We start from the raw sequence: 21,154 nt of genomic DNA, 5'->3' as shown, positions 1-21,154 counted from the left end.
GAAACCCTGTTGCTACTTAAAAAAAAAAAAAATTAGCCTGGTGTGGCAGCGGGTGCCTGTAATCTCAGCTACTCAGGAGGCTGAGGCAGAGAATTGCTTGAACCTGGGAGGCGGAGATTGCAGTGAGCCAAGATTGCATCACTGCACTCCAGTCTGAGCAACAAGAGCAAGACTCCGTTTCAAAAGAAAACTAAAAAAAGAAATTGTGATTTAGAGAAGTTAAAGTACGACAAGATTCTAACTTAGATCTTTTCTCACCTATTTTTTTCTCCCCAGTATTTTCTTCTATTCAGTTTGCTTATGATTTTTGACAATTATTTGAGTCATTTATTTTCAGAAATCTCTGAAACAAATACATTTCCTGAAGTTTTCTACTCTTCCCACTTTTGATTATGTATTTTGAAAGCATGTTTGCTGGATATCAGTGTTTAGCCAACATTTTTCCAATATTTTATCAGCAACTGTCACAACACGTTGGGACAGCTGTTATGAAAATTGGGTAAAAATAGCAGCCAATTTTGACATAATTTTAAGTGACAGTAGATTCTCAGATATATTTTTAATAGTTCAATTGCCTACTCCTTGATGCAATAACAGCTTTGAGTTTCAAGAGCATTTTTAATTATTATTATATCCTTGTTGATAGCCCAGTGTCATAAAATAGCGTTGGTATTACAGTGATTTTCTGACTGAGAGATTGAATGCCAAAGGAATTAAATGGGACAAGGCTATTTTTTCTCTAGAACAAAAACTAGAACTTGCATTTATACATTTAAAATATCTTAGTCATTTTTGAATTTTATTTGATAATTTTAGAAGTAGCACCAACAAAATCTTTTAAATCTTTTAAGAAGAAAAGCTTATGGAAGGTTTGAACCCTTAAAATTGTTAGCCCTATAGTGGTTGCTCTGAATTATTTTAGAATAAGCTAGTGAAAGTGTTTCAGCCACTTTTACTTGGGTATCAGCTTTTTTCTTAAATAATTACACAGTGATGGGAAAAGTAATATCCCATTTCTTTAAAAAATTAAATGAAACAAAGCCCTTCCAGGACTTTGTGTTTTGTAGTGTGCTAAATTTTACTTACTTAACATTTATTTTACATAAATTATTGTTTATGACATTTTAAAAGCATGTCTTTAGTGAGTGTCATTTATTGAGCATATCTCCCAACCTAAGTAGTGAGAGTGCATGATTTAAATCCTGCATAATCAGCAAGTTGAGGCTAATTTATTCATTCACTCATTCAACACAGTAATAGACTACTGTTGTCTTCTGTCTTTTGACTCACTATCAACAGCAGAGTTCTTGGAACCTTTTTTTTAACTTGCAAAATAAAACATAGATTTGTGTTTTCTTCCTAATAATATCTGCATTTTCTATGTACATTTATCACTTTTATTATAGTTAAAAGCATTATTATAATTAGCTCTTCTACATGACATGGTTAGCCTTTTAGTTCTTCATGTTATTTTTAATAAGAAAGCCCGTTTTTCTCATGAAGTTGAATTTTTCTAAAAGTTCATATTACTGTATTTTGACATAGCTTTCTAACCACATACATTTGAGTTTTGGGAATTGCAATTCATAGTGATGGCAGTGAGATATACTTACTGACTTGCTAAATATTAATACATTTTTAGTATCTTATTTTGTGGTGGTGGTGGTTTTTATTCTGGCAACTAATGAGTTGAGGGTTGTTCCCAATAGGCAACTGAAGAGGATTCTTCCAGTTCTCTAGTGAAGGATCACCTTTTTCAGCAAGAGACAGTTGTTACCAGTGAGCCTTATAGAAGCTCAAATATAAGACCTTCTCCCTTTGAAGATCTGAATGCCAGAAGAGTCTACATGCAAAGCCAAGCCAATCAGGTAAAAAGATAAAAAGTATTTTTTCAGCATGTTGTTTATATGTGTAGAAATTGGATGATGTCTTAGATGAGAACATTAAAACCATCTGCCCTTTACCAGACACAGTAAAACAAACAAACAAACAAAAAAAAACCAGGATAATTTGATTTATAACGAATCAAATCCAGAGTGAAACAATAAACATATATACCATAAAGTCCTATATGGGTGTAGTGATTGAGCAAGGGGATATCACAAGCATTCTTATTTTACCCCTTATCTCACAGGAAAGCTTTCAATATTTATCATTAATTATGATGTGTTTACTATATGTTTTTATAGATGTCTTTATCAGATTAAGGATAACCTTTTGTTCTTACAGAACTAAATTTTTATTACATGCTTTTTCCCCAGTAATTGAGGTGATTCTATTTTTTTCTTCCTTTATTCTGTTAAATTGCTGTCATTGGTTTGCAACCTTGCAGTCTTGGAATAAACCCATCTTGGTTGCCATGTGATATATTCATTATACACACATACATACATATATACATATACATTCAAGCATATGGATTTGTCAGTATTTCATCTTGGATTTTTATGTCTGTGCTTATAAAAGAGATAAACGTAATTTTCCTTCCTTATAATATTTTTTTTCCTTTTTTTTTGAGACAGAGTCTCACTCTGTCGCCCAGGCTGGAGTACAGTGGCATGATCTCAGCTCACTGCAACCTCTACCGCCTGGGTTCAAGCGATGCTCCTGCCTCAGCCTCCCGAGTAGCTGGGATTACAGGCACCTGTCACCACACCTGGCTAATTTTTTTGTAGTTTTTAGTAGAGATGGGGTTTCATCATCTTGGTCAGGCTGGTCTCGAATTCCTGACCTCGTGATCCACCCGCCTCAGCCTCCCAAAGATTGCAGGTGTGAGCCACTGCACCCGGCCCCTTACAATGTTTTTATCAGGTGTTGCTATCAGGGTATGCTGGCTTTATAAAATAAGTTGGACAGTATTTCTTTTTTGCATGTATGGAAGAGTTTAAGATTGGTTGTTACTTCTTTCTTAAAGGTTTGGTAGAATTCCCCAGTGAAGCCGTCTGGGCCTGGATTTTTTTTTTTTTTTTTAGATGGTTTTGAACTTAGATGGTTTTGAACTGTGGAATTAGTTTAACAGACACAGGACTGTTCACGTTTCCTAATTCTTTTTGTGTCAGCTATGACAAGTTATAGTTTACAGTAACTTTGTCTATTTCATCCAAATTTTTAAGTTCATTGGCATAAATATATCCCATTTTTGGTTGCTGATATTGAAAATATGTGCCTTCTCTCTGATTATTCTTGCTTAGGAGTTGATCATTTTTAGCCTTTTCGAAGATAACTTTTGGATTTTTTACTTTTTTAAATGTTTGTTTTCTATTTCATTGATTTCTGCTTCTATTTGCCTACACTATTAAGTTTTAGCTTTACTCTTCTTGGTTTTAGATTCTTATGAAAGCTTAGTTTCTTGATTTTTGTTTTCAGCTTTTTCCCTCTTTTTCTTTCTTTTTCTAATGTATGTATTTAAGGCTATAAAATTTCATTTCAGTGCTCCTCTATCCACATTTTACAATATTTTCTAGTTTATTCATTTTTAATGGAAAATTTTAGACATACCAGAGGTAGAATGAATAAAGGAGTAAACTACCATATGCTACTCTGCTTCCACTACCTATCATTGGCAAAATGATGATATGCCCTATTTTTACCATTATTCAGAAACGGAACAATTTCTGAATATTTGGGGTTTTCTAGTTTTCTCTTTAATGTTACAAATAAAGATGATTTCATGTATGACTTCATTTTTTTGATATTTGTTGGAACTTGGTTGATGGCCCAGCATATAGTCAGTGTTTTTTGTTGTTGTTGTTTTATTTTTTATTATTATTTTTTTTTTTTGAGACGGAGTCTCTATTGGCCAGGCTGGAGTGCAGTGGTGGGATCTCGGCTCACTGCAAGCTCCGCCTCCCGGGTTCATGTCATTCTCCTGCCTCAGCCTCCCAAGTAGCTGGGACTACAGGCGCCTGCCACCATGCCCCGCTAATTTTTTGTATTTTTAGTAGAGACGGGGTTTCACCATGTTAGCCAGGATGGTCTTGATATCCTGACCTCGTGATCCACCCACCTTGGCCTCCCAAAGTACTGGGATTACAGGCGTGAGCCACGGCCCCTGGCCCAGTGTTTTATGTACATTCAAAAAGAATGCACATTTTTAGTAGTTGGGTATAGCAGCCTTTTTGCTGAATTGATCCTTTTGTCATTATGAGATACCCTCCTTTGTCTCTAGTAATACTTCTTGCCTACAAATACTTTTTTGATGTCTGATTACATCAATTTTCTTCTGGTTAGCACTTTCACAATAGTTTTTTTTTGTTTGTATTTTTCCTTTTACTTCCAACATTTCAGACCTCTCTTTTAAACCATATATAGTTGGGTTTGGGTTTTTTTTCCCCAGAGTGTCTTTGTCTTTTAATTGGAGTATTTTGTTCATTTACTTTTACCACAATTATTGATATAAATCTACCATTTTATTCATTTTTTATTTGCCCCATTTGCTGCGTTTTTTTCCTTCACTGTGCTTATTCAAATATAGTTACTTGATTCTCATCCCTTTATTAGCTAATTAGTAATACAGTTGTTCAGTATTTTTAGTGGTTATTACAAATGTATCTTGCCTCCTTAAAATCTATCCTGTATTAGTGTTTTACCATTTTCAGGATAATGCACAGATCTACAGTATCTTAACTCAGTTTACCTCCTTTTTACCTTTTATGTAATTGTTATTACAAACTTTTATCTCTATAAAATTTAAAACCTTGCCAAAATATTTTAAACAGTCAGCATTCATTTAGGTTTATTCACCTTTTTATGACTTTTGACATTCTTCAATACGTTATGTATTATACTTCCATCTAGGATCATTTGCTGTTTATTGGTGCTTGCTGAACCTCAGTTTTCATTATCTGAAAAAAATCTTTTATTTCCTTCATTTTTGAAGGATGTTTTGCTTTTCATTGAATTCTGTTACAATTTATTTTCTTTCATCAATTTAAAAAATGTAATACCATTGAGAAGTTTCTACCCTTCCTATTAAGAAATAATATCTTTATTGTTTTCAGATGTTTTATTATGCTATACCTAGGTATTAGGTTATGTATTTTGTTTTGGGTGTATGGAGCTCCTGGAATCTGTGACTTCATGCCTTTGAACAGATTTAGGAATTTTCAGCCAGTGGCTCTTTAAATGTTGTTTGAAGCTCAGGGAGAGTTAAAGACTGGAGATAAATTTTGGAAATCATTATCAGAGAATGAAAATTGAAGCTATGGGGACAGTTAGAATTACTTTGGAAGACTATGTTCTATTTTAAAACTATTAACAGTAGGGAATCACTAAATACTGAGTCAGTGAGTTAAGAGCAGTCACATTAGGCGAACCAGAAAAGGGTGTCTCAGAAGCCTGGGGAGGGCAGTGATGGAGTAAGGAAAGGAAATGATGGAGTAGTTAATTAATATTTTATAGCAAAAATGCCCCAATAAAATTGAAATTCATTTCTATAAAGGTAATTGATAACTGTACCACATTTTCAGTGGGATTAAGAGGTGTGCATGACTGGAGAGGAAACAAAGATGATATTTGCTAGCCACTTCTCTAGAAGCTTGACTGCAAAAGCCTTCCTTAACAAATAGATGGAGTTCGAGGGGTGCAGGGTCAATAAATGAATATGGTCATAAGATGAAGAAAGTGGAGAAATTAAAAGATTCGGGACAGAGAGAAATTGATAGAGAAGGGTACAACAGAGACTGTAAAGACAGGAGAATTGCATGAGAAGAGAGAAGTGCAAGTGAAGTTTAGGTAGAGTTACGGATTTGCTATGGAGACAGAAAGTTAATGAAATTCAAACTTGATTAATTCAGCATTGTGGGCCCTACTATTCTTGTCCTAAAGTCTTAAAAGTGGGTAGAGAGAGAACAAAAAACCTTCTAGATCATCTAGGACCTTTTCTTCCAGCAACTCTCATACCATAGCAAATACAGTTTGAATTATTCAAGGTGGACACGGATTGTAAAAGTCTCTGGGTAAGTCTCCCAGGCTCCCTGTAACTTTATTTTTCACTGATCATTATTATTAATTTTTATCATAGCTGGTGACTACTATGTGCTAGATACTATTTTAAGTGCTTTACTTATATAACTCTTAATCCTCACAACAAACTGGCAAACTACCTAATTTTAGTGATTAAAAATTATCTGTAGTTTATGTATGTTGTCCAAATTTATTATGAAATTTTATAAAAAATTAAAGAAAAATTAAGGAAAAAATTGCAAGCCAGTTTTACCTTGAGCAAAATAATTGCAAGAATAAAGGCTAAAAGCAATCTGCATGTTTTCGCTAGAGATTTTGGGATATTAAAATGAACCCACCAGGAGTCATATTTGCTTGTAAACGTCCAGGCATCCTATGAGACATTTGAATCTGGAGATACTCATTTTAACAGTTTTTAATACAAAATATTTTCCCACATACTGAGTGGGCAGAAAAACTCATGTCAGCGTAGGAGAGAGGTAAAGTATGCATATCCTGAACTAAGTCACTGATTCAAACAGTTGAGCAGGGAAAGAAAACACGGTGAATGGAACACAGGGATGTTACGATATACCAGTATTCCTCATCCCAGGCCCAGGGAATTTATTTGGCCTACCTTCTTTGGCTGAAAACTATACATTTAAAGGTGTTCTTTTGATTGATGGGGAAAAAGAACTGAACTCTTCTTCCAAAATAGTAATGGTTGTTATGATGGGGTGGTTGAAGAATGTAGTTATCAGGTAGAAAGCACAAAAAGGGCTAAATAACTAGAGAGAGAGAAGTGAACAACATCTGGCAGACAGCTCTTAGCTTTGGGATTATGACATGGCCTCTAGAGCCTATTCTGTTTGGGTCTGAATTCCAGCTTCTTTACTTACTAGCTGTGTGGCCTTGGACAAGTTACTTACGTTCTTTGTGCCTTAGTATCCTCATCTGTAAATTGGTATAATATCAGTATCTACCTCCTGGAGTTGTTATAAATATTAAATAATTAATCTTTTATATATAAAGCACTTAGGAAAAATGTCAAATAAATAGAACAATAATACTTGTAATTGATACTTTTTCTTATCTCCAAGATTGATGTGACTTAGAGAAGCAAGGGTTATATTATATAAATTTGCATAACTAGATGTTTACACATTTGCTGATGTTATAATCAGTGAACTTCTCAATTTAATAGGAATTATAATGGAATGGTTTTCTCTTTTAAAGCTGCAGTAGACCGTAGCTATACATACAGTAAAGAAATATTGTAGAAGTTTCTTAATAGGAATAAAACACAGTACCATTCAGCACAGTGCTGTTAGGATAGTGTAGCAGTTGTCCATTTGTATGTGACCCAGAAGGCCTCACTGGATGAGTTTTCCATAGTACAGAATCTGGCCCCCAGCTTGCAGACCAGACACCTTATTTTCTTAGGATACTAGGACTAAAGTCATTTTCAGAGATTCAAGTAATCTCGAGTTTAAGAAAATGATATGTGAAAATCAGAACATAAAATTTGATTTCAACAGTCCTGAGGACTGTAGTTACTTGTAGTAGCCTGATTAACACATTCTCTGCCTAAAATAGGTCTTTATGAGATCATCACTGAAAGCTAGCTTGGTGAGTGTAAAATTTCAACAAAATAACTATGTCCTTTGAATGTTTAATAACATTCAACTGGGGTAAATTGATGGGTCCTTTTCTACAACAGAGGAACAACCTTGCCAAAAGGACTAGACAGTTGCCTTGCTGAACTATAAAGAGTAAGCTAGCAAGTTAACTTACTAGTTTTATGAATGCTGCTAGAAGACATGGCTGCTGAGTCAGAGACAAAGGACTTTGTTATTCTTCACAGTACAATAGTAGCATGAGCTTCATGTTTGTGTTGGTTTCCCTTGCTCCTCCAAATCCCGTGGGAATGATGCTCAGAAATACGTTGTCCACTCAGTGGGTTTGCATCCCAGCTTTGGAACCCTGAACTTAGGGAAGCCAAGTCTTTTATAATGACTTTTAATGCAGTTCAATAGCCTGCCTTACTTGCTGAGGAAGGAGATACGGTCTTTGTTATACTGGACACTAAACAAGCCTGTTTCCAAAGGGGAAACACTGTGTCTTTCAAGGGTTTCACTGTACAGATGTCCTTGAAAAGATAGTCCAAAACAAAAGGCTGGTAGTGCATATGCTCACTAGATCTGCAGAGATGGGACCCATAAAGCATTGTCAACAGCGTTAGCTTAGTTACCTTAGTAAAGCTTCAATAGGCATTGCCAGTGTTTGTCTTTGACTTGTTTTTTAATGCTTTGAAGAGCTAGTAAATCTTTTGAGGCCAGGCATGGTTGCTCACCCTTGCAATCCCAGGACAATGGGAGGTTGAGGTAGGAGGAGCACTTGAGACTAGGCTTTTGAGACCACCTGGGCAACATAGCAAGACTCCATCTCTAACATATAAATTTATATATATAAATTAGCCGGGCATGGTGGTACACACCTGTAGTCTCAGCTACTCAGGAGTCTAAAGCAGGAGAATTGCTTGAGCCAGGGAGGTCCAGACTGCAGTGAGCCACACACACCATTGCACTCAATCTGGGTGACAGAGTGAGACGTCATCTCAAAAAAGAAAAAAAAAAATCTTTTGGATGGATAGATACATTGTTTCAAATTCTTAAAGGCCTGGAAGCCATTATGTAGTTCTTTAACTCAGTTTCTTTTACTTTCACATTACCGGGTTCATTTCACTCTAGACAAATATGACAGCGTATGTCAGAGATTTATGACATGTTTAATACATAAAAAAGAATATATTCACTGAATACTTGAGAAACCACCAAACAACTTAAAACAGGAACACCCCCAATCTATACCTTTGCTTTCATCCTAGAGGTAACTATTTCCTGGAATTGTTTTTGTCTGACATTCTCATGTTTTCCTTGATAGTTCTAAAACTTGTTTCTTTTTATTCTCCCAATTGTATATTTCAGTTGTTTTCAGGTTTTTGTGGTTATAGGCATACTGCTAGTACAGACTTTCTTGTCCGCAACTATTCATGTGCGTGAGTTTCTTTAGAGTATTTAGCATTGGATTTTTGACATTGATGTGCTACAGAAGGTTCTGGGACAAATTGGACTTTAGGATTGATGTGTATGTACCGTGTGTACAGGGAATATGTATTGAGTATTTGAAAGACTTTGGAAATAACTGTGATTGTTCCTTTACAAATGGATTTTAACTGCATGCTCTCACATGGCCTTGATTGCTAGGTAATCAAATGTTCTGTGTCACTTGTCTGTATATTCTGGATTCAGATCTTTCTGTGTTTTATTTGCAGCTAGTATCTCCTAGTTTGTGATTATTTTTCACTCTTTGTGGTGTTTTGGTGAACAGACATTATAAATTTTAATGCAGTTGAATTTATGATATCTTTTATTATTTTTACAGACCCCCCCTCCCTATCCTTATCTTAAAGATTTTCTTCCTAATCTAAAAGTTTTAAAGCTTTGTCTTTAATGCACTTTAAATTGATTTCTGTGGTAGGGATCAAATTTTATTTTTCCACATAGGTTACTAATTGTCCCCTCACTGTTTATTGGAGCCTTTCTCTGCACTGATACGCAGTACCATATCCGTCACGTCAGATTGCTGTGTATGTTTGAGTATTTCTGATGTCTCTAATCGACATTAGTGCCACATTGTCATCTTTACTCTAGAAATGCTGTAGCTCTATAATAACTTAATATTTGTAGAGAAAGTGCCTAACTTTGTTATTCCTCTTGGATCTTTTTTTTTCCCCCCCGATTTGGCTGTTTACCCTTTTAAAAAAATTAGAATCAGCTTGTCAAATCTGGTGACGAATCCTTTTATGGTTTATATTTGAATTTCTCTGAATGTGTATATTAGTTTAGGGGATAATTTATCATCTTATTCGTGAATATGATATATCCCTCTGTTTAGCTCTTTTTCTGTATCTTTACATAAAACTTTGCATTTTCTTCTTTGTGAAAGGATAATACATATTTTATAGGATTATTTCTTTGTACCATTTTTATTGTTTTATTATAAATGGAATCCTTTTAAAATTTTAATTGTGACCAGCTTTGAAGAAGCATCTCTTAGGACTTTTTCAGCTGATAAATTTTCCTGAAGATTATAGCAAAAGTACCAAATTTTGAGGATATTAAAAAGCAGAAATTAATTGGGTATAACTTATCACATCTGTTTTTAGTAAGTGTGAAAAAGTCAATATTGTCCATTTATTTGTCTTTTCACTTAGAGATTGTGTGAGAGAACTAATATTCAGATACCCTATTGACTCAGGTAGTTTTCAAAGTGTGTATTAAGTGGTGTGTATGACTTTTTTCTGAGACAGTGGTGAGAAAATGGACATTTTTACTCTTTAAAATAGTTCTTAGAAATACATATTTAATATACTAGTTGAGGTCATTGTATTCTACCAGGAAAGAAAATTGTTCTCTCTGCTTCCTTTTGTGTAATGTTCTTCTATTTTTCACTTGACCAAATATCTAGCTTATTCTGTGTTTCCTTCAAGTCACATTTCCTTTCATGCCTTCCCAGACCATTTAATCCATAGTTATTTCCTCTTGTTAATTTCTAAATTCTTACATATTCTACTTATAAACATAGAATGGCCTCCATATTGTATCATTAAATGCAGAAACCAAGGGCACAGTACAAAGGGTCCTATTTTAAAGCTGTGTGTGTGTGTGTGTGTGTGTGTGTGTGTATGTGTAAAAATTTTTGGAAGAACAGACTAAAAAAATTTTTTTTATGATAGCTTTTAAAACTGGGACTGAAAGGTCTAAGATGGAAGGAAGATTTTTACTTCATGTGCTTTTATACTATTTGAAAATTTTGCTATCTGCATGTATTACTATTTTCAGGGTTATAGTTTTTATTAAGTATATAACAGTAGGAGTTGGATCAAAGTTATCTGGAAAAATAAGAAGTAAACAAGATTGCCAAAATGTTGATGATAACTGAAGCTAGATAATAGACCTGTGGTGATTCATTACATTATTCTCTCCTTTTATGTATATTGGAATTTTTCATCATAAAATTTTAAAAATTAAACATTCATACATTTTAGCTGTAATTTAGGTCTGAAATGGGCTTTGCAATTCAAACACTTGTAAATGTATCAGGACACTAAAGATTCCTATTTTTTTATTGCTATGTAATTCACCTACCACAAAATCATCCTTTAAAAAAGTATATAATTTGGTGGTTTTTATTACATTCACAAGCTTATGCAGCAGTATCAAATTCCATATCACTTCCCAAAAAACCCACACTGATTATCAGTCATTGCCACTCCTTCCCTATTCCTAGCCCCTGGCAACCATTATTGTGACATGTGTAACTGCTTTATTTCTTTTTGTGGTTGAATAATATTCCACTCTATGGATTTACTACATTTGGTTTATCCATTCATTAGTTGATGAGTATTTGGGTTGTTTGTACTTTTTTGACTATGTATTCGTTACTTGTTAAAGTTTAAATGTGTAAGAAAAGACCTACAGTTTTTGTTTGTGTTTTAGGTGGGGGGAAATAATTATATTTTATTCTCAAAACCGTTTTTGAAAAACTTTACTGCTAATAGGTTATGAGGTTTTGGAATATACACTGTACATAGTTTCATTAAAAGTAAAATTCTTGTGTCATTTAAGTAGAAATTGTTTGTATTTTAGATAACATTTGGTCAGCCAGGCTTGGACATTCAGAGCAGAAGTATGGAATATGTACAGCGGCAAATATCCAAGGAATGTGGAAGCCTAAAGTCCCAAAATAGGGTAAGTAATGTTAGTTTTTCTTCTGATTTGGAATTTAACTAATTAGTATATAGGTGAAGTTTTCTAGTCTTTCTAATTCTCCATATACTTGAATTGTACTAGAAAATTTTTCATTGTGTAAATTTGCTGCATATGTGCTTATAAACGCCATTAGTTAAAAACTTTCCAAACTTCTCATTCGAGTCTAAAAGATTGCTGGAGCTTTTCATCAGATAGGACCAAAAGGAATTATATATTGTTAATTTAATAAACTGTATCTGTCACCCCACCCTTAGCTCAGACCTAAAAAATTTTTTAACCCTAATTCCATATATCTGGGGACCAGAAGTGTGCCCCAAACTGAGTCAGATGCTTACTTGTAGTAGACTAGTAACTATGTCCAGGAACTAGAGCTAAAAATACAAATTTGTGTAGTTAGAAGCCTGCATTTATGGATGATGGAAGGAGTCAAAAGACTTAATTTTGTTCTTTGGCCTCAAAGAGCCAACCTTCCCAGAAGGGTTGTGGAGGTAGGGGTATTTTACGTCATTTTTCAGAGATTTTTTGTGTACCAAAGCTATAAACATGTATGTCTTTGTATTAATTTGCTAGGACTCCCACAACAAAATACTACAGATTGGGTAGCTTCAACAACAGAAATTTATTCTCTTAAAATTCTTAGAAGTCCCAAGATCAAAGTTGTTGGTAGGTTTGGTTTCTTCTGAGTACTTTCTTCTTGGCTTGCAGGTAGCTGCCTTTTCACTTTGCTCTCACGTGGTCTTTCCTCTGCACGTACATCCCTGGTGTCTTTCTCTGTGTGTCCCAATTTCTTCATAAAGAAAACAGTCAGATTGGATTAAAGTCTCTCCTAAGGGCCACATTTTAACTTAGTCACCTCTTAAAAGGCTCTGTCTCCAAATACAGTCACATTACTGGAGGCTAGGGCCTCAACATATGAATTTGAAGAGGACATAAGTCAGACCATAACATTTTGTCCTTTGTCCCCAAATTCATGCCCTTCTCACATGCAAAATACATTCATCCTCATCCCAGCAGCCCCAGATATAACCCATTCCAGCATCAACTCTTAAGTCCCAAATCTCATCCGAATAACATCTTTCAATCAAGTGTGGATAAGACGAGGTATATGTATCTTGAGGCAAAATTCGTCTTCAGCTATGAACCTGTGAAATTTGTAATTTCATAGTACAAATACTGTAATAGGATAGGTTAGAGAATATCATGGTAGGAAAGGTACAGGATAGGCATTCCTATTCAAAAAGTGAGAAGTTGAATGGAAGAAAGATGTCATGGGTCCCAGGCAATTCCAAAACCTTACAATAATTCCATTAGATTTTTAAACTTTTTAAAATATTTTAAGATTTTTTAAAAAAAGATTTTAGGATTAAGAATAATCCTTTTTGTTTTAATGTTCTGCCTTCTGGGCCCACTGGAATGGTAGCCCCACCCTCTCAGCTATAGGTGTCAGCATTGCCCCCAGGGCTCTAGGCTGCTACAGCCTGGCCCACTGACACTGAGGAATTGACCCCACCCTCTGGAACTGAGGAGAAAACTGCCTGCCTTCAGGCTCATTCTTCCCTTTTGTTGAAAGATAAGTCATATTTCACATTACCCCCTTGGCCCATCCTGTAGAATTCCAGAAGTCCAACAGTCTTCCTTCATTTTGTCCTGACTCTGTCCCCTTCAATCCAGATTGACAGCATTTCGTTTTACCATGTGATTGTCCAACCACACCCTAGATATTCTCTCTGAACATGCTTTCTCATTTTATTGCAAATGGGTAGACATAGAACGCATCAAATCTTCATATTCTATTCCTTTTTGCTTAACAGTTTCTTCTTTCAATTTGTGTCTCTCATCTCGAATGTTACTATAAGCAGCAAGGAGAAACTAGACTACATCTTCAACACTTTGCTTAGAAATATCTGCTAAATATTTAGGTTAATCACTCACAAGTTCTACTTTCCAAAAAACACAAGAACACAATTTAGCCAGGTTATTTGCTGCTTTTTAACACAGGTTGCCTTCCTTCCAGTGTGCAAAACATGTTCTTCATTTCCGTCTGAGAGCTTACCAGAATCACTTTTAAAGTCCATATTTAGAAGCAACAGTCTCTTCAAGGCTCTTTCTAACATGCATCTCAAAATACTTTCCACCTCTACCCATTACCCAGTTCCAAAACCATTTCCACATTTTTAGGTATTTGTTAGAGTGACACCGCACTTTGACTAATACTGACACTAAAATCAGTATTAGTCAAGGTTTTCCAGAGTAGAACCAACAGGATGGATGGACGGACGGACGGACGGACGGACGGGCGGGCGGGCGGACAGACGGGCGGAGGGACGGACGGGCGGAGGGACGGACGGATGGAGGGACGGACAGACGGATTTTATTTTAAGGAAATGACTCATGCAATAGTAGAGGTACAGATCCAAAATCTGCAGGGTAGGCTGTCTGGAGACCCAAGAAATAGTTGTAGTCTGCGTCCAGAGGCACCCTGCTGGCAGAATTTCTTCTTGCTCAGGGAGAGCTCAGTCTTAGTTCTAGTAAAGCCTTCAGTGGATTTCATGAGGTCCACCTACATCACAGAAGGTACTGTGCTTTGCTCATAGTCCACCAATTGAAATGTAGATCTCATCCCAAAAACATATCATGGAAACATCCAAAATAATATTTGAACAAATATCTGGACACTGTGGCCCCACCAAGGTGACACATAAAATTAACCATCATAGCCCTCATTGCAGTTTTTATTTGTTTCTTTTTTAGGTCCCTTTAAAATCAATCAGACATGTCAGCTTTCAAGATGAGGATGAGATTGTCAGAATAAACCCTCGAGATATCTTAATACGTCGCTATGCAGACTACAGACATCCTGACATGTGGAAAAATGACTTGGAAAGAGATGATGCTGATTCCAGTATTCAGTTTTCTAAACCAGACAGTAAAAAATCAGACTATCTGTACTCTTGTGGGGAGGAGACTAAGTTAAGTTCACCTAAAGACTCTGTGGTATTTAAGACGCAGCCTTCCTCATTAAAAATTAAGAAGTCAAAACGAAGAAAAGAGGATGGTGAACGTTCTCGCTGCGTATACTGCCAGGAAAGGTTTAATCATGAAGAAAATGTCAGGGGAAAATGTCAGGATGCTCCAGACCCTATTAAAAGATGCATATATCAAGTTAGTTGCATGCTCTGTGCAGAGAGCATGTTGTATCATTGTATGTCAGACTCAGAGGGAGATTTTTCTGATCCCTGTTCGTGTGACACTAGCGATGACAAGTTCTGCTTGCGATGGTTAGCCCTGGTAGCTTTGTCTTTCATTGTACCATGTATGTGCTGCTACGTCCCTTTGAGAATGTGCCATCGCTGTGGTGAGGCATGTGGTTGCTGTGGTGGGAAACATAAAGCTGCTGGATGAAATGGTCCAGTGCCAAAATGAGCTTAAAATCTTTGTTTCCAGGAATTAGCTAACTTGGATTTGTGGAAGCTTTTGGCAAGCAATATGGAATCTTGCCTGGTATCATTGGGGCCACACATGGAGGAAGCAGAACTCATCAGTTCTTGGCGTTTCACGCCATGCCTAACTTTTCCCTTGAGTGCATGGCATGTTTTGTTACAGGTTGTAGAGTATTTGCAGAAGGAAACCATTTCTGGTTATTTGGCTATAAAAAGTCAGCATAAAATATGATCCAACTAAAAGGGATTAATTTTTTGGCATTTTTGTGTATTTATGCATTAGGTGATGGGACTTTTAAAGGTTTGAATTTATTAGGACATGAACTAAAAATAAAAGTGCACTAGGGGACAGTTGATTTCAATTTAAGAAAAGTTAACACTTGGCAATTACAAGAAGTAAAACAAGTGCAACTAAATCATTTATTAGTTGTTTTTTGAAAGCAGTTTTATGTATAAATAACAAATGTTTATATTTAACTAAATGTAAGGTACGAATTATTACATATTAAACTTTTCTTCCCCTTCCTAGTTCTGAAGTAGATATATATATATGTATATCTACTGTCACATTCCATATATTTTGAATATTTAACTCATCTAGTTAATAATGTTTTTATTCCATGTGAATGATTTGATATTTTCATCCTTATTTCTCTTTGGCTACAATTTATATTGAGTTATATCTGTACATTCTGGTAATCTAAAATCCTTAAAAATACTCTAATAGCCTTGAGTGACCAACTTTTTTTTTAAAGCACAGATGTAATTGTCTAATGTTTTGATGGGAACGTAACACTTATTTTTATATAAAAAGAGACTGAGTAAACAAACATTATAGAAAAAAAGTGAAGTTTTTTAGTTGTTTTTGTGGTATTCAACCAGCAAGTTGTTTTCTTTCAGAGTTTCCTCCTTCAAAAAATTATATTGCATTTACAAATGTTTTACAAGGCAGAAAGTTTGACTGGATAGTCAGTGTAAAAGCTTCCTCTTGAGATCTTCATTTATCATTCTGCTAAACCAGAATATGTTCAGCTGTGTTACTAATTTTTTAGCTTAATCCTCAGTGCTTATTATTTACATAACAGTGATAACTTTTTATCAGTTACATTTTATTTTTATTTAAACTGGCCAAAAGCAAAATTATTTTATGTTAAAATGTGTGCTAAACTATCCCAGGAAAGTATTTAATCCAACATTGTAAATGAAGTATCTTGTACATATAAATGTATTTCTTTTGCAGAGCATTATATTACTGGATGTTTAATTTACAAAATAGTTGGATAAATGTTCCAACAAACTTTAAAGTACCTTGAAGTCAAATTGTCTGTTTTTGTTTTTGTTGTTGTTTTCTTAAGTGTTACATTAAAACTCTAACCAAGGAAAGGGTTCTTTAAGAACATTCCCTTAGAGGGATACAGTTGAGAAGTGTGCCTTTTTTTAATGGCTTGAAGTTTCAGAGGTGATAAAAATTAAAATCACACTACCATTTGAAGCTCATTTTCTATGCAGGTTTTTAAACGTCATTTATGTATCGTTCTTTTTATATATCACACTTAAGCTTGTGTTAGCTTTTTTCTTTTGCCCCAGATCAAATGGAACAATGTATATAACACTATCTGTCTGTAAAATACTTTTTTTAAGAAAGCATTTATATTTATATGACAGCTTGAACTGACAACATTGTGTATATAGATCATCTTGAAGTATTATTTCACATTGAAAAGAAGAAAAATATATTGATAACTATAGATGTTATGAAGAAGAGGGTATTTCTAGTTTTGTACTAAAAATCAATTGGATGAACTAAATCCAAAACATGACACTGTAGCAGCAGTTTTAAGTCTTATTTTTACTGTTTATATATTTGAATGCTGCTACAACAGATGATCTTCATCCCTGAAGTTTTCAGCTAAGCTTGGTTTCCTAGAATAGACTGTTAACTTTCAAAATTTTTATTGGTGAAATGGAAATACTGTTTTTCCTTGTGAATGAATTTTCATATTTGTAAGTGCTAAGTTTATAATTCAGGTTTGATCAAGGTGTGAATTACTGAAGAAAATAACTTGCTGGCTCTATAGGAAAATGCTGTGGAAATGAACTGTGTATATACTTCTGGGAGGAACAAATTTAATCATTTCTTCTGTTAAGCACTAATCAGTATAGTGCAACTCCTGGTTCTGTACTGTATTTTATATGCAACATATATGCTTTAATATTTTAATGTTTGTGCATTAATATTTTCAATTTGTTTAACCACTTTGCTGCTAAGATTTTGCCGTCCCATTCCCATTTTTTCCTTTACAATTTTAAACAAGTTTCTTCATTAAAAACTATGGTGATGAAATGGTTTTTATTTTACCTTGGATCTTTATAGTTAACATACCCAGTTTCTAAATCAGTCTACAAGACTAACTGATGATATAATGTTCTCTGAATCCCTATGTGGAAGTTTTCTTTTGAGTAAATTAGAATTCCTTTGTGAAAGCAAATGGGTAGTTTAAATCACTGATTCTTAAACATGTGTATAGGCACCTTCAGGAACATTTTCTCATTCTCTGTACAGATTCAGCACTGCCAATTGGCTTTTCCTCTAAAACTTTTCTTTGTTTTTATCTGATACAAGCAGATGGCTCAAGACAGCTGCTTCAGTAATAGTATTGAAAATGGAATCATCTAAATGGTATGACAAGCAAGACTGGTCCGATGAACTTGTTTTGTTCAGAATTGATAATTCTTAAATGATATTTTTCCTGGCTTGAAAAGGGACATCATTTGATTTCTGAAGAAGTATGTCATGTGGAGCTTCAGCACCACCTACTGGATGATTTCCAGGCCAGAGACATGAGATGGCAATAGGGATCTAACAGGGTTCATCACTACTACCATTAAAGGGCTATTTATGTGGTGACCACCTCTACCAGGGAAACCAGGAATAAGAACTATCTCAAAGGAATTGTAAAATGGTTATTTTCCTAATGTGTCTTGTTGGCTTGCTGAAAGATTTTAAGCACTTTTTTTCTTACATATCCTGTTTTAAAATATTGGTAGATATTTGGGACTGGCAATCAAACTTAATGGATGTACTGAGGCATTTATAGAACCAGTTGCTTTAACTCTCAAAAGCCATTACCATAATGGTATTTTTTTCCTCCTTCTGCCAGTCAGGGAGAATTTTTAAAAATAATTCTCAAAACATGGAAAAACATAATCACACCTGTATTTTATCATGACAACTTAAGAAAGAGTGTGTGTGTACGTTTCTTTCTGGTGTTTTTGAGACGGAGTTTCACTTTTGTTGCTCAGGCTGGAGTGCAGTGGTGCAATCGCAGCTCACTGCAACCTCTGCCCCCCGGGTTCAAGCGATTCTCCTGCCTCAGCCTCCCAAGTAGCTGGGATTACAGGTGCCCACCACCATGCCCAGCTAAGTTTTTGTATTTTTAGTAGAGATGGGGTTTCACCATGTTGGCCAGGCTGGACTCAAACTCCTGACCTTAGGTGATCCACCCACCTTGGCCTCCCAAAATGCTGGGATTACAGGCGTGAGCCACTGCCCCCAGCTGTGTGTATGTTTCTGAGATGATGATGGGGTGGGGTTAGAATTTAAAGGGAAAAACTTGAACTACATATTTTCATTGGTTATTCAGCAGTGCCTAAAATGAGCTTTTGAAGTAATGTAAATGCACTTTCAATTCATGTGTGTAGTGCCATCTGATATCTTGGGTAAGTCTTGCTTTTTCTTTCCTTTTTCTTCTCCCTTGCCCCCTTAATTAAATGGCACAGAAATGTTTCTTAATGTGCATGTAAGTCTCTAGAGACAGGAAATGTGCTTTCCTCTAAATGGTCAATGTAAAGAATTTTAAGGATATTTCTTGTATTGAAATTTATGTTCGATTTTGTGATTACACTTGGAAATATGTGTTAAATTGGGTTTTTAATTGTAGCCCAGAGGTGCATTAAGCAAGTGTAACATTTTTTCTGCATAAAACTTAGAAAACTTTAGTTACCTGAAAGGCAAGGATTCTTTACTGATTATTATGCTCATTCTTGATTTGACTTCCATGATCACATTTCAAAGTGTAAGAGGAAGCACTAGAAACTGGCACTATTCTTGCACTAAAAAAGTCTATAAATCATGATAATAGCACCATGAGGTCCTTTGCAGTGAGACAGACATAAAGAATGAATTTATTTAAAACAAACACAACCTGAGGTGATTTACATAAACCAAAAGAGAAAAAAAAAAGGCTTTAAGGTATTAGGTACTGTTTGCCTAGCAGCCAGGTGGTTATAAGACATTCATATGCTTTGGTACACTGAAATGCTAGCCATTATTCCTGAAAGCTTCTTAAATTGCACCAGTTGTTAGTTTTGAAATTTTTCAAGAATAAACGAGTTGAAAAGTCTTTGTATTAAAAATACACATAGATTTTTGTGAACATTTCCAGTGTGTAGTGTCATTTGCTTTCTATTTCTGACCTCAAAAGTGCCTCACTTGTATATTATTTCCATTAAAAGCTTGACTGCATTCTTTCTAATGAACAATGAAAAACTGTTTAACTTATGTCGTAATGTGTCTCCTCAGATACAGTTAACTAGCTTGATAGTTTTGAGTATATAATGTAAATAATACATTATAAGTTTGTGACCATTTTTGTTACATCATACCCATGTCATTGGACATACCAGATGATTATCATAAGATTTTATTTTAATGGTTTTTTTCTGTCCTGGAATTACCTGATTAAACCTCTCATGAATTCTAAAAGGACTTTTTCTTATTCTCCTAGAGCTTATCAAATTATCACATAAGAGATAATTACTGGAGGAGAAAGTAGTAAAAATGGAAGCTTTTGATAATTCTGTTCTTTAAAAGTATATTTTTAAACTGAAAGTTCACATATAGTTCATCTTAATAACATTTATTCATCCTTCATTCAGATATTTTTTAAGTCTCTTACCTAATAATGTTATATTTATTGATTTGGTAACATGTTGCAGCTAAGCTAATGACCTTAAGTGGCAAATGTTTAACCCAAGACTACTGATTTTTTTATATTCAAGTCAGTTTCATGGTTTTACTTAACTTACAATATAAACAAAAAATAGCGAATAATCTAAATGAAAGGTTATTAGGACAGTAATAAAAATTATAGTGTGTCTCAACACCGGAATAAGTTGGATTACTATGTTATAGTTTATTTGAAAAATCAAGGAGTAACTGTATCTTTACTATTAATTATGAAATGTAGTCTCATGTGCTTATTTACAGGTTTTTCAGAATTCACTTTACATTCTTCACATCAAGTTAATACCCACAAGTAAGTAGAATAGCTTTTATAACAGGGAAATTGAAACTAGGATTCTAGCTTGGCTTTCAGTAGAAGTGTCATGCACATAATGCTCCTTAAAGAAAAAGACATCAACATCAATGGTATGAAAACTGTAGTCAGTCTCTTTAAATCTAACTGCTCTAAGATTTGCAGTTTTAGTGAGATCTGAAATGATGGTTTTAAAAATACATTCATAATAAAAGTAACAGAATCACAGTTGAAATAATGTTTCTTTTGTCTTTATTCTTGTTACATAATATATTTTATACATGATTACTTTTAATCCTCAAATAACCTTGTAAGTATTATCTTCCTCATTTTTCTAAGGAAGAGATTTGGGCTTCAAAAGGTCAAAATATGGGATTACATAGAGGCACTAGGTCTGAAACAAGTTGGCTCCAAAGCATAGGCTTTTCTTCCCGATGCGGTTTCAGCTTTCTGTTACAGGAGTTACAGATATATTTCATAAAATCATCATTCTGTTAAAATGAAATTCTATTGTTTTAAGTTGGAGTAATTTTGTTTTATAAAGGAATAGTTTCTTAATTTCTGCTCTTGTCCATTTCTGGGCCCCCTATCTCACTGAGTTGTGGTATAGTGATCCATA

At 34.7% G+C, this 21,154-nt stretch overlaps 1 protein-coding gene across 2 annotated transcripts in view; it reads left to right on the top strand.

Moving 5' to 3' along the window:
- The window catches only part of SPRED1 (sprouty related EVH1 domain containing 1), a 107,750-nt gene extending 86,999 nt beyond the window's left edge, over positions 1 to 20,751 (top strand). Inside the window, exons 5-7 of one of the 2 annotated variants that reach the window (XM_030931461.1) lie at positions 1,710 to 1,868; positions 11,655 to 11,756; positions 14,529 to 20,751. In XM_030931461.1, coding sequence (XP_030787321.1) covers positions 1,710 to 1,868; positions 11,655 to 11,756; positions 14,529 to 15,179 — 912 coding nt within the window. In that variant the 3' untranslated portion in view covers positions 15,180 to 20,751. The remainder of the gene's footprint in view (positions 1 to 1,709; positions 1,869 to 11,654; positions 11,757 to 14,528) is intronic. The other variant, XM_010358441.2, reaches the window with a different exon arrangement.
- Positions 20,752 to 21,154: the final 403 nt, after the last annotated feature.

This window comes from Rhinopithecus roxellana, chromosome 5 (genome assembly GCF_007565055.1).
Source record: "Rhinopithecus roxellana isolate Shanxi Qingling chromosome 5, ASM756505v1, whole genome shotgun sequence".
Lineage (NCBI taxonomy): Eukaryota > Metazoa > Chordata > Mammalia > Primates > Cercopithecidae > Rhinopithecus > Rhinopithecus roxellana.
The sequence above is the reverse complement of the archived record's forward strand: the minus strand, read 5'-3'. Positions and strand labels throughout refer to the sequence as shown.